Source organism: Engystomops pustulosus, chromosome 3 (genome assembly GCF_040894005.1).
Source record: "Engystomops pustulosus chromosome 3, aEngPut4.maternal, whole genome shotgun sequence".
Taxonomy (NCBI): domain Eukaryota; kingdom Metazoa; phylum Chordata; class Amphibia; order Anura; family Leptodactylidae; genus Engystomops; species Engystomops pustulosus.
The window spans coordinates 233,192,426-233,207,101 of NC_092413.1; the positions used below are offsets into that span (position 1 = coordinate 233,192,426).

A 14,676-nucleotide genomic window follows, 5' to 3' on the forward strand; every position below is an offset into this window, starting at 1 on the left:
AGATACCGCCGTCCCGATGCCTGGCTCTCTGAGTAATGTCCCTGGTTTATCATGATTGATTATGCGCCTGATATCATCTTGAAAATCCAGATGCGGACGTATCAAAAGTTCACAATTTTGGTGCAAATCATGGTAACAAAGTTACACATAAACTCCAGTCCTTAAGAAACATAACAAAAACTTTAGAAGAGGTCGCAGGAGAGTTTGAGACTTTTGTGCAACTTTTCATTAAAAAGTCCAAAAATCCCCACAGACTTCATTGCCTGATAGATCAACCTCTTAAATAAATCAAACAAGTCCAAAACCAAGAAACTCAAGAAAAGACAAGCACAAAAGTCCTGACTCAGGAAAAATGACTCCAAAATGTATTAACACTTGATAACGGCAAAGAACTGGCTGAAGCGGGAGAAAAAGTAAATTGGCTAGTGTAAATACTAACATACACCTACGCAGTGCTCCAAGTGTGTCCAACATCTACGGAGAAAATGGACGACATTGTAAATAATGTCCATAACCTTCAACTTTGTCCTTCACATCAAAAGCCCAATCTGTGTCACCTCTCCAATCTTAGGAAATATCTCCGAATAGGTGGGGGGGGGGGATGTGTGGCACCAGCCAAAGACCCTCCTATCCACACATCCCTCTCTTATAAAACATAACCTTTATAGTTAAATCGTAAAAGATACATCTATTTATTAAGGTGCAAAGGAAAACATGGGGTGATTAATAAAAACTGGTCTGATGTCTGCTGATCTACAAATAACCCTTGGGGGAGGGGAGGAAAAGAAAGGAAGTGGGGGGCTGTGTGCACTCACCTCCAAGACAGAATTCATTTATTTCTATTGACTCATTGGGGCACATTTACTTACCCGTCCTGTCGCAATCCCCGATCCGGAATATCCAATGAGGGTTCGGAGCTGCCGCGATTCACTACGATCGTCTGTCCAATTTCCTGTATGTGCACCTTCTTCTTCCCGATGCATGTAAGTGCTGATCTTGCGACACAATTTGAATTTTAAATTCTGCGGTTTGTCCGAATCAGTCGGGTGTTCCGACGCCCCCCCCCCCCATTTGTGTTGCATGAAAGCCGATGCGCCACAAACCGATCGCGTGCATCAAAAACCTGGGACAATTCAGCGCAAATCAGAAATAGTCGGGAAACCCAACAGAATCGCGGTCAGCGGATTCTTAGTTAATGTGCCCCATTGGGTTGCTGGTCTGTATCTGCCACTTCTGTAGAAGTCCTCTGTCCATCCTAACTTCCTATAATGTAGGACTGTGGTTACAGCTTAAAACTAGAAGATAAATAAAGATACCAGATTTTCTATAGTCTCTCAGCGAAAACTAAAGTAAAGAAATTCAACCAGACCTGGTATTAGGTCAACTGAGGTCAACTAAGAAGCTGGAGCCTCTGCTTAAATATTGGTACTGGAGCTCTGTGAGAGAGGGTTATATAAAGGTGTAGACACTACTGTCAATTTTGGATTTGAGGCCATGGCCTGCATTTTTAAGCCCTCTAGCCACACCCCAGGGAGATGACGACATATGAGGCTACGGTCACACCTGGTGTAAACAAGTGCAACAACAGCTGAGAAGAGGAAAACACCTTTGTTTGCCCCATGTGTAACCAAACCATTAGAGTTAACCAATACAATGTGCATGCAAAAATGTATAGATTTAATTTAAAAAAAAAACAGCCAAGCTTTTAATGCTGGACAGTGCAAAATTTTAAATATTTAAAGCATGTGAAATAATTCCAATTTACATGTTAAACAGAGTTCATGAAAAGGATTCTTCTGGACCAGTTGCAGATTTGTGCCTAAAAAGTTGCTAAAATAAGCAAAAAAGGTGAAACATAAGTGAAAAGTTGCATTGAACATCTAGAACATAAGGCACAAGGTGCACATGAAAACAACAGCCAAAGTTGCAGTGAAAAGTTACAAAAATTACAAAAATCGCAGAACTGAAAGAAAAATACTAGCGGAAAATAAAGATACTTGTCCCCAATGAATAGGAAAATTAAGAAAAGTTTTTGTTTCTAAATAATGTATCAGATAATTTTCTCCTTCTATAATGTTCTGGATTTTTAAAAATGACATAACACTTAGGAAAGAAAATAAAAGTCAATAGTCCTGCACTAGAGGTCACGATGGCGAAGACCTCCACTGCCACCATGTTCTTCCCCTTCACGCTGAGATACGTGGGGACGAATGCCAGCCACACGCTGCTGAATACCACAATACTGAAGCTTATGTTCTTGGCTTCATTGAACTGGTCTGGGAAATCCTTGGCCACATAGGCCGCCCATAGACAAATCAAAGCCAACATTCCAATGTAGCCGATTTCCAAGAAAGTGGATGACCCTTCATTACACAACAGCAGAATGGTGTCCATGTCAGTGTCTATATCTAGATACGGAGGATAAAACACGATCCATGTAACTGATAACAGTATTTTCCCCATTGAGCAGAAGAAGACCAATGTTATAGAAAGCCTCGTACCCAAGAATCTCTTAATCTTTCCCCCCGGCTGTGTAGCCTTGAAAGCAATGATAACCGTTAGGGTTTTAGCCAAAATGGAAGAGATTGAGACTGTGAAGACAACTCCAAAGGCCGCCTGTCTGAGGAGGCAAAGTACCCGCGATGGCCGACCTATGAACAGCATCGGGCACATGAAGCAGAGAGCGATGGAGACCAGGAGGATGTAGCTGAGGTGCCGGTTGTTGGCTTTTATTATTGGGGTTTCTCGATATTTCCAAAAAATTCCCAAGACCACGCTGGTCATGATAAAGAACAGGAAAGAGAAGCTTGTCAAGATTAACCCTAAATCATCTCCATATGATAGAAAAGTCACTTCTTTGGGGACACAGTCGGTTCTCAGAAGATTTGAGTTTTCAGAAGTGGAACATTTCCAGCAGATTCGGGAATCTGTAGATAGAGAATCGTGTAGTCACTCGGGTCAGAAGGACTGGACAAAGCAATTATTCTATAGTTATGTATAGTCTGATATAAACATATAGAACTACCAGGAGAAGAAGGATTGAGTGGAGGTAGATGAAGAGAATATAACACAGAAGAAAAGGAGGAAGAGAAATGGAAGAAGAAAAGAGGTAATAAGGAGGATGAGAAGAAATTACATGAATAAAAAATGTAATACCTCATCCAGTATTTCATTATTCATATATACACACTACCACACAATGCAGGAGGAATGAAGCTCGGCTCCAGGTCTCAGTAGCCCCGGGGCAGCAGAGCCACTGTTGGGCACCTTTACAGTGAGCATATTTGATGGCAGGAAAAATTTAGATACTAACTAAAATTTTCCCTAGTTAATCATTTCCAAACAGCCCTGTCATGGTTGTACTATATAAAACCCTCCATGGATTTACAATATACAACCCCCATTAACCCCTCACCAGATGCGGCCAGGCTGCTAGGGACAAATACTCGGCCTATCTATCTACCTGTCTCAGTAAAGAGCTGCAGAACTTCAGGTAAAGGGGTGTGGATGACTAAGCACCTGGGGTGTGGATGGCTAAGCACCTGGAGTGTGGATGGCTAACCATCGAGGTGTGGATGGCTAAGCACCTGGGGTGGGGATGGCTAAGCACCTGGGGTGTGGATGGCTAAGCACCTGGGGTGTGGATGGCTAAGCACCGGGGTGTGGATGGCTAAGCACCTGGGGTGTGGATGGCTAAGCACCTGGGGTGTGGATGGCTAAGCACCTGGAGTGTGGATCGCTAACCACTGAGGTGTGGATGGCTAAGCACCGGGGTGTGGATGGCTGAGCACCTGGGTTGTGGATGGCTAAGCACCTGGGGTGTGGATGGCTAAGCACCGGGGTATGGATGGCTAAGCACCTGGGTTGTGGATGGCTAAGCACCTGGGGTGTGGATGGCTAAGCACCGGGGTATGGATGGCTAAGCACCTGGGTTGTGGATGGCTAAGCACCTGGGGTGTGGATGGCTAAGCACCGGGGTGTGGATGGCTAAGCACCTGGGGTGTGGATGGCTAAGCACCTGGAGTGTGGATCGCTAACCACCTGGGGTGTGGATGGCTAAGCACCTGGAGTGTGGATCGCTAACCACTGAGGTGTGGATGGCTAAGCACCGGGGTATGGATGGCTAAGCACCTGGGTTGTGGATGGCTAAGTACCTGGGGTGTGGATGGCTAAGCACCGGGGTATGGATGGCTAAGCACCTGGGTTGTGGATGGCTAAGCACCTGGGGTGTGGATGGCTAAGCACCTGGGTTGTGGATGGCTAAGCACCTGGGGTGTGGATAGCTAAGCACCGGGGTATGGATGGCTAAGCACCTGGGTTGTGGATGGCTAAGCACCTGGGGTGTGGATGGCTAAGCACTGGGGTGTGGATGGCTAAGCACCTGGGGTTTGGATGGCTAAGCACCTGGGGTGTGGATGGCTAAGCACCGGGGTATGGATGGCTAAGCACCTGGGTTGTGGATGGCTAAGCACCTGGGTTGTGGATGGCTAAGCACCTGGGTTGTGGATGGCTAAGCACCTGGGGTATGGATAGCTAAGCACCGGGGTGTGGATGGCTAAGCACCTAGGTTGTGGATGGCTAAGCACCTGGGGTGTGGATGGCTAAGCACCGGGGTATGGATGGCTAAGCACCTGGGTTGTGGATGGCTAAGCACCTGGGGTGTGGATGGCTAAGCACCGGGGTGTGGATGGCTAAGCACCTGGGGTGTGGATGGCTAAGCACCTGGGGTGTGGATGGCTAAGCACCGGGGTATGGATGGCTAAGCACCTGGGTTGTGGATGGCTAAGCACCTGGGGTGTGGATGGCTAAGCACCTGGAGTGTGGATCGCTAACCACTGAGGTGTGGATGGCTAAGCACCGGGGTGTGGATGGCTAAGCACCTGGGTTGTGGATGGCTAAGCACCTGGGGTGTGGATGGCTAAGCACCGGGGTATGGATGGCTAAGCACCTGGGTTGTGGATGGCTAAGCACCTGGGGTGTGGATGGCTAAGCACCTGGGGTGTGGATGGCTAAGCACCTGGAGTGTGGATCGCTAACCACTGAGGTGTGGATGGCTAAGCACCGGGGTTTGGATGGTTAAGCACCTGGTTTGTGGATGGCTAAGCACCTGGGGTGTGGATGGCTAAGCACCAGGGTATGGATGGCTAAGCACCTGGGTTGTGGATGGCTAAGCACCTGGGGTGTGGATGGCTAAGCACCGGGGTGTGGATGGCTAAGCACCTGGGGTGTGGATGGCTAAGCATCTGGAGTGTGGATCGCTAACCACTGAGGTGTGGATGGCTAAGCACCGGGGTATGGATGGCTAAGCACCTGGGTTGTGGATGGCTAAGCACCTGGGGTGTGGATGGCTAAGCACCTGGGTTGTGGATGGCTAAGCACCTGGGGTGTGGATGGCTAAGCACCGGGGTATGGATGGCTAAGCACCTGGGTTGTGGATGGCTAAGCACCTGGAGTGTGGATCGCTAACCACTGAGGTGTGGATGGCTAAGCACCGGGGTGTGGATGGCTAAGCACCTGGGTTGTGGATGGCTAAGCACCTGGGGTGTGGATGGCTAAGCACCGGGGTATGGATGGCTAAGCACCTGGGTTGTGGATGGCTAAGCACCTGGGGTGTGGATGGCTAAGCACCTGGGGTGTGGATGGCTAAGCACCTGGAGTGTGGATCGCTAACCACTGAGGTGTGGATGACTAAGCACCGGGGTGTGGATGGCTTAGCACCTGGGTTGTGGATGGCTAAGCACCTGGGGTGTGGATGGCTAAGCACCGGGGTATGGATAGCTAAGCACCTGGGTTGTGGATGGCTGAACACCTAGGTTGTGGTTGGCTAAGTACCTGGGGTGTGGATGGCTAAGCACCGGGGTGTGGATGGCTAAGCACCTGGGGTGTGGATGGCTAAGCACCTAGGTTGTGGATGGCTAAGCACCTGGGGTGTGGATGGCTAAGCACCTGGGGTGTGGATGGCAAAGCACCTGGGGTGTGGATGGCTAAGCACCTGGGGTGTGGATGGCTAAGCACCTGGGGTGTGGATGGCAAAGCACCTGGGGTGTGGGTGGCTAAGCACCTGGGTTGTGGATGGCTAAGCACCTGGGGTGTGGATGGCTAAGCACCTGGGGTGTGGATGGCTAAGCACCTGGGTTGTGGATGGCTAAGCACCTGGGTTGTGGATGGCTAAGCACCTGGGGTGTGGATGGCTAAGCACCTGGGGTGTGGATGGATAAGCACCTGGGGTGTGGATGGATAAGCACCTGGGGTGTGGATGGTTTTTGCCAGCAAATGACAGAGAGTTAAAGGTGTTGTCAAACAGTAAAAATTTTGTCATGTACGGCTGGGGAAGAGGTTTCGGCCCTTATCTCTGCTCCTCTTCAGCTGCAGCTCCACTATTCCCCGTCGGTGATGCTGCCCATCTACAGCCTTGCGCCTGCTAGTGTCTATAACTCATGCTATAGTAAGCACGAGGCTGTGGTCAGGACGACACCCCCAACCTCCATAGATAAACAGAAGCCTGCAGTGCTGCGTGCTGTACTGTGGATGAACGGGATGAAGGTCAGACACGATGGAGGGCAAAGGTACTTGTACCAAATCCACTTGTTGAATGGTCAATATCTATTATAAAATGGCCAACCCCTTTTATAGATTATGTGCTTATCAATGACGCTGTGCACTGCCCTTTTATAGTTCTTTCCAAACTTGTTTTCAGATTTACATTTCCCAGGATTCTCAGGGAATCAATGGAAAAATCCTTTAAGGCTTATGTCTGAGCTGAATCTCACTATGCATCCTTAAAGGGCAATCATCCAGATGTATCTAAGAACATAAAAGTTTTGTTCAGGTACCCACCCCAACACTCGCCCCTATCGGATCTGAGCTGGCACGGTGCACCCCTAGTTTCCCAATGATCGCCAGTCTCCTTCCTCAGAAAAAAAAGTTTTCACCATCGCTAGCAAATTTAACCATGTCATGGTGGGAGGAGACATTTACGGTGACACCAACCCCTTCATGGATTGCCTGGAGTGGTATGGCAGGTTCATTGATGGCACATCGATTGTCTGGAAAGGACCAGAACCTGCCATACCACTCTTTATGGATTATCTCAATGACAATTCCTGTAATTTGAGGTTTACATCCTTCACACACCCCACTAATATAGTGTTTTTGGATCTCTGTTTCACCATTGATGATAACAATACTGTCAATACCTCTACCTTTCGCAAGCCGACTAGTGGCAATACCATTTTACACGCTAAATCGCAGCACCCTCCACATACAATCAAAAGTATACCAATTGGTGAATTCACCAGAGCAAAAAGAAATTGTAGCACTGAACTGGCATTTGCCCATGAGATCGACAATATCCAGGATAGACTTTCACAAAGGGGTTACCCCAAGTGGACACCGAAATGTGCTGACAGTATTGTAAACAAAAAAGATAGAAACACCTTAATTAACCCCTAGGGAACTCAGCCTATTTTGGCCTTAAGGACGCAGACCCATTTTTCAAATCTGCCCTGTGTCAGTTTATATGGTTATAAAATTGGAACACTTCAACTTATCTATGTGATTTTGAGATTGTTTTTTTGTGACATATTGTACATCATGTTAGTGGTGTTTGTCTGCCAATATGTATTGTAGTTTTTTTTTTAAAAAACCAAAATTTGGCAAAAAATTTGAAAAATTTTCAATTTTCATAGTTTAAAATTTTTGGCTTGCCAAATAAATCATTTTACTTCACAAAAAAGTTTATATCCAACATTTACCATATCTCTAATTTATGTTTTCATCATTTTGACAGAGTTCTTTCACTTTTTTAGGATTTGAGAAGGCTTAAAAATATAACAACAATTTTCCAAAATAAGAGAAAATTTCCAAAACCAAGTTTTTCTGGAACCAGTACATATCTAAAGTGTTTTTTTGAAGGCATATACATTAGAAACCCCATTTATTCACCCCATTTATAAACTGCACCTCTTCAACAACTCAAAACGGGTATAAGGGTGTCTGTTAACCCTTTAAGCACCTCACAGGAATTCAAATAAAAAAGAGGTAAAGTTAAGAAATTATAATATTTTTTCTATAACAGGTTTAATTAGTTCCAAAAAATTTAAATTTACAAGAGTAAAAGAGTAAATGCATCCTAAATTATGTTATGTGATTTCTCCTGAGTAAGAAAATATCCCACATGTAGATGTGAACTGGTTTTTGGGCACATGCCAGGGCACAAAGCAGAAGGAGGGCAGAAGGAGAGCAGCATTTTATGAAAAAGCATTCACGTGTCATGTTGCTTTTGTAGATCCCCTGAGGTGTCAGAACAGTAGAAACCCCTGACAAAATGACTCATTTTGGAAACTACACCCCTCAAGGAATATATCAAGGGGTAAAGTGAATGGCTTGACCCTACAGGCGTTTCACAGAATTTATTAACATAGGACTGTGAAAATGAAAATTTACAATTTTTTCAAGAAAATCTCATTTTAGCCCCCAAAATGTCATTTTTAAAAGCAGTTTGAGGTAGAGAAGCACCCCAAATTTTGTCACACAATTTCTTCTGAATACGGCAATACCCCATATGTGGTTGTAAGTTGCTGTAGGGGTATATGGCAGGAGTTGGAAAGAGAACAAGGCTTTAGGGCTTTTGGAGAGCAGATTTTGATGAAATCATTTTCATGCCCTATGTCAGTGATGGCTAACCTATGGCACTGGTGCCAGAGGTGGCACTCGGAGCCCTTTCTGTGGGCACTCAGGCCATTACCAGAGATGACTCCAGGTATCTTCCTGCAGTCCCAGACAGCCCAGGACTTGCTGTGCACAGAGCTATTTTAAAGTGACAGCTGTACCTGGGACTATTTTCTGCTTTATTGGTGTCCTCAGGGGCTGGTATCAATGAAAACTGTGACAGAGAAGGGAGTATAAATCACAAATTAAATTTCTGTGTTGGCACTTTGCGATAAATAAGCGGGTCTTTGTTGTAGTTTGGGCACTCGGCCTCTAAAAGGTTTGCCATCACTGCCCTATGTCATGTTTGAATAGCTCCTGGAGTACTGTAACAGTGATAAACCCCCAAAGTGACCCCATTTTGGAAACTACACCCCTCAAGGAATATATCAAGGCATTTAGTTAATGGTTTGACTCTACAGGTCAAGTTTTACAGTATTCATTAGCATATGACTGTGGAAATGAAGAATTAGAATTTGTTCAAGCAAATGTCACTTTAGCTCCTGAAATTCCATTTTTACAAGGGGTGAAGTAGCTAAATGTCATTTTTAAAAGCAGTTAAAGGTAGAAAAGAACCCTGAATCATGCCACACAATTTCTCCTGAGTATGGCAATACTCCAAATGTGGTTGTAAATTGCTTTTAGTGAAATAGCAAGGTTCAGAATGGAGGGAATGCTATTTTTGAAGTTTAGTTTTGGCTGAAATATCTCGGAGTCATGTTATTTTTGCACATACCCAAAGGTACAGTGAAAGCCCCCAACATGTGATCCCTTTTTGAAAGTGATAAAATTTGATCTTGGTCACTTATGTAGAATTTAGTGAAAAGCCGAGGTTAAATTTTAGCTTTTCATTTTTCCACAAATGTTAAATTCATAAGACACTTTTTCAGACACTGACCTGCGCATAAAAATGAACCAATACTTTGTAACATTTATCAGGCTGTATCTTATGTGTGGCATCGGATTTGTAATTTTTGGGCAGCACTGGCATAGGCCTATAAATGTGCAGATAACATCATTAGGTATTCATCTAAGGGTATAATGATGCTTTTAGTTTTGTTATAAAAATTAAAAAATGGGCAAAATAAAAAAAATGGGCAAATAACAGAATGGCATTGATGGGATTTTTCCAAATGACACTTCCAGGGCTGTGTGGTAGATTCGGAAGCAATCCTTCATACACAGCCCAGGTTTGGAAGGACATGTGTCACATTGGTATATGGCAGTGATGGCGAACCTTTTAGAGACAGAGTGCCCAAACTTCAACCAAAATCCACTTTTTTACCGTGAAGTGCCAACATGGAATTTTATACAGTAACTTAATGCTCCCTGTTCTTCCACATCTTTCAATTGTATCAACCCCCTAAGGCCAACAGTACAGTTGACAAGAGGAGGGCAAATTCAAACTACCATTGTAGCTTCTCTCCATGGCCTCTCTGTACAGGAAGAATGGTGGGTCCAGCAGGAGGACCTACAAAGATAATGCAGTTCTGTCATCACCTTCTCACTTTTCCCGCAGTTCCAAACAGCCAATAAAGTGTCACTTTAAAATAGCTAGCGCTTAGAGCAGCATCTCTTAAGTTGCCTGGGACTGTAGGAAGATTCAGTGTTTGGTGAACTCTGATGGCCTGAGTGCCTGCAGAAAGGGCACTGAGTGCCACCTCTGGCACCCGTGCCATAGGTTCGCCACCACTGGTATATGGTATCCTTGCGGATACCATTCTTTGTGCACACACGGCATCTTTTTTGGGCGTTTCGCTTTTTCTCTGTTGGTGGCACCACAGACGGAAAATGTTGCCCTGGTACTATTCGGGGAACATTTATAGATGAGGCAGAGCTTTCCCCTTCCCCTTCACCCAGGAGGAGTGATTTGATGATATTCTCCTGGTACTCTAAGTATTTACCCTGGTGGACGGCCTGTCTGAAAAGGACAAAGGAGTTGTACATTGCCATCTGTACAAGGTGGATTGCTAGTTTTTTGTACCAGATTCGGTTTCTTCTAGTCGCTGTGTAGGGCTTCAAAATCTGGTCATTTAAATCAACCCCCCCCCATAAATTTATTATAATCCTGTATACATACAGGCTTCTGGATGGTGGTGGAAGTGCCACGCAGGGTGACAGGGGTACAGCTGGCATCATGAACTGTTGTCAGCATCATCACCTCTTTTTTGCACCCCCTCATTTTGCACTGCTCTGCTTTCGCCAGCTCTCAGCGTTTGACTAACAAAAGTTTTGGGAAGGGGTTTATGATTTTTTCGCACTGTCCCACAGGCCATTGTAATTTTGTCCATGAGGCATTTAAACAGGGGAACGCTTGAATACCAATTGTCGGTATATAAGTGGTACCCCTGATTAAGTAGTGGGAATATAAGGTCCCACACAATTTTTCCATTTGTGCCAATGTGTGGTGGACATTCTGGGGGCTGTATTGTCCTGTCTTTGCCCTCATATACACGGAATGAAAATGTGTATCCTGTCTCTGCCTCACACAATTTATATAATTTTATTCCGTATCTGGCTCGCTTATTAGGCAGATACTGTCGGAATTTAACTCTCCCCTTGAAGCTCATTAGGGACTCATCTACTGAGATTTCCCTTTGAGGGGTGTAGACAGCTGAAAATTTTTCTTCTAAAAATGTTAGAACGGGGCGTATTTTAAAAAGTCGATCATAGTTTGGGTCATCCTGGGGTAGGCATAAGGAATTATCCGCAAAATGAAGAAATTTTTGTATAGCTTCGAATCGGGGCCTGGACATTATTGTGTGGTACAGCGGGCAGTAGTACAGAACATCCGTGGACCAATAGGATCTTATTTTAGGCTTTTTTGTAAGGCCCATATTTAAAACAAGGCCCCAATACTTTAACATTTCCCCACAGTTTGTAGGGTGCCACCTATAAGGCCTGGCATAAAAAGAAGATGGATTTGCCCGTATAAATTCTTCAGCATATATATTGGTTTGTTCTACCATTAATTGGACCAAATTGTCCGTAAAAATTAATTCGAAAAAAACGAGGGCAGAGAGCCCTTCAGTAGGGACCTTAATCCCTGCTACTGCAGTAAATGACGGAATTTGGGGGGTGTAATCTGTTAGGGGTTCCCAATCTAAATCCTCAGGCAGAACCTGAGCACTAACTCTCCTACGACTACGAGGGGGTTCTCCTGAATCGCTGGAGGAGGAATCACAAAAAAACTCAGGTTCTCCCTCACTGGCACTTTCAGTATCTGAGGCAAGCATGGCGTACGCTTCCTCAGCGGAGTACATCCTCACTGCCATTTTACTACGAAACACGACACAACAATTATTTTTTTATTATTTTTTTTTTAACACTAACGCTGACTAACTAATGGACTGACAGAGATTTTGAAAAAAAAAAAAAAAGAAAGAGAACTCTCCCTTATGAATGGGAGGTGAAGGGGTCAGGTGCTGGGGGCACAAAGAAGGGCGATTAGGGGTTTATGGGGTGATTTCACTGTGTGAGGGGCAGACGATTCTCTGACAGGCTCTGATCTCTCCAAATTCTCTCAACCAACAGAGAGATCAGAGCCTGTCAGCACAGATACTGTGCCCGCCTGTGACCCTGCTTCACTGTGATTGGTGGGTTCGATCTGATCCACCAATCACAGTGATAGCCAGCGATGGACCACATCTATTGGTCCATCGCTGGTCACATGTCTGGGGTCAAGAATCTCCGGTGCCCGGTCGCTGTCTATGCAGACAGCGATCCTAGGCACCGGCAATCTGCATGTAACACTGCTGTGACAGGCGGTTCTGTGCAGAACCGCCTGTCACAGCGATCGTCGGCAGTGGACCCACAGCAGCGGTCCATTGCCGGTGACAGGGGAGTGCAGGCTGTCCATGACAGCCAATCTCCCCGTTCCCGGACACTGTCTGTACAGACAGTGAGACCGGGAACCTCCGATGCCGGCTCCGATGCTGTGACAGACGGTTCCGTATAGAACCGGCTGTCACAGCGATCGTGGACAATGGACCAATAGGAACGGTCCATTGTCGGCAAGCTTGGGAGGTCAGCTATACGTCCCAGCTGACCTCCCAGGTCCCGGGCACTGTGTGTAGCTACAGTGCGCTCCGGGAGAGAGGACGTTATAGTGCGTCCTGGTGCGCTAATGAAGCTCTCACCAGGACGTAGTATAACATCTAGGTGCCTCTAGGGGTTAATCCTTGTCCTTCAAACAAATCGAATAACTCTAAAAACAACAAACCAACATTGGTCTTAATATATAGCCCCCAATTTCGTGAGATTTCACATATCATCCAGAAACACCTATTCTAGAAAAGGTTTTGACAGATGGTTGCAGGATTGTGTCCAAATTTTATTTCACCTTCCTTGTATCAATCTACACCTGGGGCACGCACGTGGCTCTCCCATTCGGGCTTCTACAAATGTGGAGCCACACGCTGCATTACATGTGGATATGTACAAAAGAAAACCTCCTTCACAAACAGCGAGGGCACTGAAGAGTTCTCCATTAAAAGTCACATCAATTGCAACTCTAATCATGTTATTTATATTATTCATTGCATTGAGTGCAATTTAATGTACATTGGTCAAACTTCACGGAAACTAAAAATTAGGTTCTTAGAACATCTCAATGACATTAAGAACCCAACAAATAGGAACCTTTCAGGAGCATCAAAGCATTTCTTACAGTTACATTATGCAAAAACGGAATGTCTCCGAGATTATGCGATAGAAAAAATCGCTAAACCATTAAGAGGAGGTAACCTTAATGCTTTATTACATAACCGGGAAGCCTTCTGGATTTTTACACTGGATTCATGTCATCCTTTAGGTCTTAACATAAAAAAAAGAACTTTTGTATCATTATGTAGCATAAATCTACGCAGTCATGTATGCAGCGTTCAAAAATTCACTGCAACACATATGCTTTTTCTTTCCGTTTTTGTTTCAGCTTCTTTATAGTCCACAATGTTTGTTTTTAACCAGGATTGATTGTTTTTAAACAAATTCTTTTTTCAGACTATCCTTACTTACCGTATATACTCGTGTATAAGCCGAGTTTTTCAGCACAAAAAATGTGCTGAAAAACGTCCCCTCGGCTTATACACGAGTCAATGGACTTAAAAAATGGACTTAAAAAATAATAAACTTATATACTCACCGTCCAGTGGCCCCGACGCACAGCGCTACTTCCCCGATGTCATCACGGCTCCTCTTCTGGCTTCCGTGCCTGTCTTCTGTCTTCTGCAACATCTTGCCGGGCGTCACCATGAGAGAACAATGGCGGCGCTCAGCACGATGTTAAAGAAGACAGAAGACGGGCGCGGAAGCCAGAAGAGGACCGGCCCAGACATCGGGGGAGCAGCGCTGCGCATCGGGTCCACCGGAGGATGAGTATATAATTTTTTTTTTTTTTAATTCGGGCCAGGCTGTATACTACTGGGGGCAGGCTGGGCTGGCTGTATACTACTGGGGGCAGGCTGGGCTGGCTGTATACTACTGGGGGCAGGCTGGGCTGGCTGTATACTACTGGGGGCAGGCTGGGCTGGCTGTATACTACTGGGGGCAGGCTGGGGTGGCTGTATACTACTGGGGGCAGGCTGGGGTGGCTGTATACTACTGGGGGCAGGCTGGGGTGGCTGTATACTACTGGGGCAGGCTGCATTTTACTGGGGGCAGGCTGTATACTACTGGGGGCAGGCTGGGGTGGCTGTATACTACTGGGGCAGGCTGCATTTTACTGGGGGCAGGCTGTATACTACTGGGGGCAGGCTGGGCTGGCTGTATACTATAGGGGGCTGGCTGGCTATATACTGGGGGGTCTGTGACCAATGTATTTCCCACCCTCGGCTTATACTTGAGTCAATAGGTTTTCCCAGTTTTTGGTGGTAAAATTAGGGGCTATGGGGCTTCTCGGCTTATACTCGGGTCGGCTTATACTCGAGTATATACGGTACCTTTTGAGTTGTTGGGGCAAACCCGAAT

General features: G+C 45.6%; 1 protein-coding gene across 1 annotated transcript; it reads right to left on the bottom strand.

Annotated features, from left to right (window-relative positions):
• Nucleotides 1-1,721: 1,721 nt before the first annotated feature.
• On the bottom strand, nucleotides 1,722-13,944 carry LOC140123023 (vomeronasal type-2 receptor 26-like). Its single transcript, XM_072144274.1, has 4 exons — nucleotides 13,853-13,944; nucleotides 11,844-11,988; nucleotides 11,198-11,393; nucleotides 1,722-2,927 (listed from the first exon to the last, which is right to left on the bottom strand). The coding sequence occupies exons 1-4, from the start codon at nucleotides 13,942-13,944 to the stop codon at nucleotides 2,020-2,022; spliced, it is 1,341 nt and encodes a 446-aa protein (XP_072000375.1). The 3' UTR covers nucleotides 1,722-2,019.
• Between the last annotated feature and the right edge of the window lie 732 nt (nucleotides 13,945-14,676).